Source organism: Lepus europaeus, chromosome 5, assembly GCF_033115175.1.
Source record: "Lepus europaeus isolate LE1 chromosome 5, mLepTim1.pri, whole genome shotgun sequence".
NCBI lineage: Eukaryota > Metazoa > Chordata > Mammalia > Lagomorpha > Leporidae > Lepus > Lepus europaeus.
The window spans coordinates 5,677-8,774 of NC_084831.1; the positions used below are offsets into that span (position 1 = coordinate 5,677).

The 3,098-nt window shown below is 50.2% G+C and overlaps 1 protein-coding gene across 1 annotated transcript; it reads left to right on the plus strand.

Moving 5' to 3' along the window:
• The first annotated feature begins 544 nt into the window (after positions 1–544).
• LOC133760532 (disintegrin and metalloproteinase domain-containing protein 21-like) lies at positions 545–2,740 on the plus strand. The gene has a single exon (XM_062193053.1). It carries the CDS (start codon positions 545–547, stop codon positions 2,738–2,740), a length of 2,196 nt encoding a protein of 731 aa, XP_062049037.1.
• Positions 2,741–3,098: the final 358 nt, after the last annotated feature.

Consider the following 3,098-nt stretch of genomic DNA (forward strand, 5'->3'; position numbering starts at 1 on the left):
ACTGCTTCCAAATAGCATAGCTGCAAACTCGAGGACAGCACGCCTGTGCAGGACAGAAAGAATTCCAGCACCCAAGGAGTGAGATCTACAACGTCCACCCCGTGTGTCAAGATGCAGGAAATGCACCCCCATCAGAAGGAATGTCAGTCCATGTAACCTGACCTATCGCGCCATGGCTGATGGCCCTTTTAGACCGGCAGCTGCAGTGTGATAACCACATGTGTCATCTTCCAAGTGCAAGACAGGAAACCAAGCAGATTATGTGCAGACACAGCCCTGCTTTCCTGTGCCTTCCCCCTCCAAGTGAGCACTCAGCAACGGCCCCTCTGACCCCAACACACTTGAACCAGATCACACAGTGCTCAGGCCCACCCCGCCACGCCCTGCTTCTGTTACTCAATCCCCTCAGGGCGTGGCCTGGGGCCTGGGGAGGCCTTTGTCCTCTGCCAGCGTCCCCAGTGTCCACAGCAGATGGTTCACACCTGGCTCTCTGGGGATCCTCCTTCTGACCCAGCTCCTCGGGCACACATCCCCGAGCTGGACCATGGTGCTGGCAGAAGGACAGGTCACGCTGCTCCTGCTTGGGCTCTGGGTGCTCCTGGACCCAGGTCAGTGTTCCCCAGGCCGCCCCTCCTGGCGCTACGTCTCATCTGAGGTGGTGATTCCTCGGAAGGAGCTGCACCAGGGCAAAGGTGTGCAGGTGCCAGGCTGGCTCTCCTACAGCCTGCACTTTGGGGGCCAAAGACACGTCATCCGTATGCGGAGCAAGAAGCTTATTTGGGCCAGACACCTGCTGATGATGACCCAAGATGACCAAGGAGCCTTGCAGATGGACTATCCCTACATTCCTACAGACTGTTACTACCTCGGCCACCTGGAAGACATTCCTCTGTCCACCGTCACCATTGACACGTGCTATGGGGGCCTGGAAGGTATCATGAAGTTGGATGACCTCACCTACGAAATCAAACCCCTCAAGGACTCCAACACATTTGAACACGTTGTGTCTCAGATAGTGGCCGACCCCAATGCCACGGGACCCATGTACAGACTGGGACACGAGGAGGATTTTGACCCCTTCTTCTCCAAGGTAAACAGTAGTGTGGCACCCAAGCTCTCTAGTTTCAACTACATGTACCATATGGCCCAACTGAAAGGTCAAATTCAAATAGCCCACGGAATGTTTACGGTACTCAACAATATTTCAAAATGCGTCCAATTTTCAATAAACATGTTTAGTATTACTGACAGTCTTCTGAGAGGAATTGCCTTTAGACACTATATTTATCTCCTAAACGTATACAACCAGCAAGATCCAATCGCTCTGAATGATTTTCGGGTTCCTTATGGTCCAATCCATACTTATTATAAAGCAAATATTTATGATATCTACAAGCCTTTTCCATCAACATTGATTACAAAAGATGCACCAAATGATGATTTCCAAGAACCTTATAGGTATGGCACCTGTGGCGGTGTTAACTTGATTATCATGGCTTCCAAGAGCAGACATTATCTGCTGTTGGCTATTTTAGCTGCACATAAAATTGGAAGACTGATAGGGTTAGGGTATGACAGCTCGGACTGTGTGTGCCAGAGAAGAGCAACCTGCTTGATGAGGAGATTCCCTGAAATGACAGACTCGTTCAGTAACTGCTCTTTTGTCCATACACAACATGTAGTTTCAAACAGAAATATTAATTCATGCTATTACCTCCCAGAAAGGTCGTACCTCAATAGAACCCTGTTACAGACGCGCTGTGGAAACTTCTTAGTGGAAGAAAGGGAGCAATGTGATTGTGGCTCCTTCAAGCATTGTTATGCCAATCCATGCTGTCAAAGCAACTGTCATTTCACACCTGGAAGTGTGTGTGATAAACAACAGTGCTGCACAAACTGCACCTACTCCCCCACTTCAACTCTCTGCAGACCTGTCATGAACATATGTGATCTTCCAGAGTACTGTGGGGGGTCCACCTACACATGCCCTGATAATTTTTATTTGCAAGACGGAACCCCATGCACTGAAAATGGTTACTGCTACAGAGGGAACTGCACTGACCCCACTATGCACTGCAAGGAGATCTTCGGTAAAACTGCCGAGAACGGTCCTGGGGATTGCTATGCCATAAATATCAACACCTTCCGGTTTGGACATTGTAAGAGAGTGCCACATCAGAACGTCTACGAAGCTTGTGCCCCGGCAGACAAGCAGTGTGGAAGGTTACAGTGCATCAACGTCACCCAGCTTCCTCAGCTGCAGGACCATGTTTCGTTCCACCAGTCTGTGTACAACGAGTTCATCTGTTTCGGACTGGATGAACACCGGTCGACAGGATCAACTGATGCTGGACATGTGAGAGATGGTACTCCCTGTGGTGAAGGACTTTTCTGTCTTCAGAGTAAATGTAACATGACTATGAATAACCTGCATTACGACTGTTTCCCTGAGAAGTGCAATTTTAGAGGCCTTTGCAACAATAACAAGAATTGCCACTGCCACGTTGGCTGGGAGCCCCCACTGTGCCTGAGTCCGGGTGCTGGTGGGAGCTCACAAAGCGGCCCCCCCCCAAGAAGAATGCGCACAGTAACAGACAGCATGGAGTCGATTCTTTACTTGAGAGTGGTCTTTGCTCGTGTTTATTGTTTTATTTTTGCACTGCTCTTTGGGGTAGCCACAAACGTGCGAACGATTAAGACTACCATTGTCCAGGAACAAACAGTTACTGAGCCACAGTAAAACACCAGTCAGCCTCCGATCCACGCAAAAACTGGAGACTGCAACAGGAACACCTGTGGAAAAGAATCAATGGAAGGCACGGCAACGCTCAAGATCAATTGTCCTGAAGTCTGCAGGGCACACGGGGGTCCTTCCCCTCAACGTGGGGGAGATGGGAGGCCTGGGTTTCTGCCACCAGTTCTCCCTGATGGGTCGGTGGTGCTCACCTGAAATAAATCTTCAAGACCACACGTCATTGTTCATCAGCTGTCAGGAGTCCAGGAGAGCCTGGGTCTCTGCCCAGAGGAGACCCGAATCAGCAGCAGGGTGAGGCCTGAGTGGCTGGTCCCAGGATCAATGAAAGTGTCCCTAGCTCCTT

What these genes read in the sequence shown, in the direction of transcription:
- LOC133760532 (XM_062193053.1), top strand. Translation starts at nt 545, where the DNA reads ATGGTGCTGGCAGAAGGACAGGTCACGCTGCTCCTGCTTGGGCTCTGG.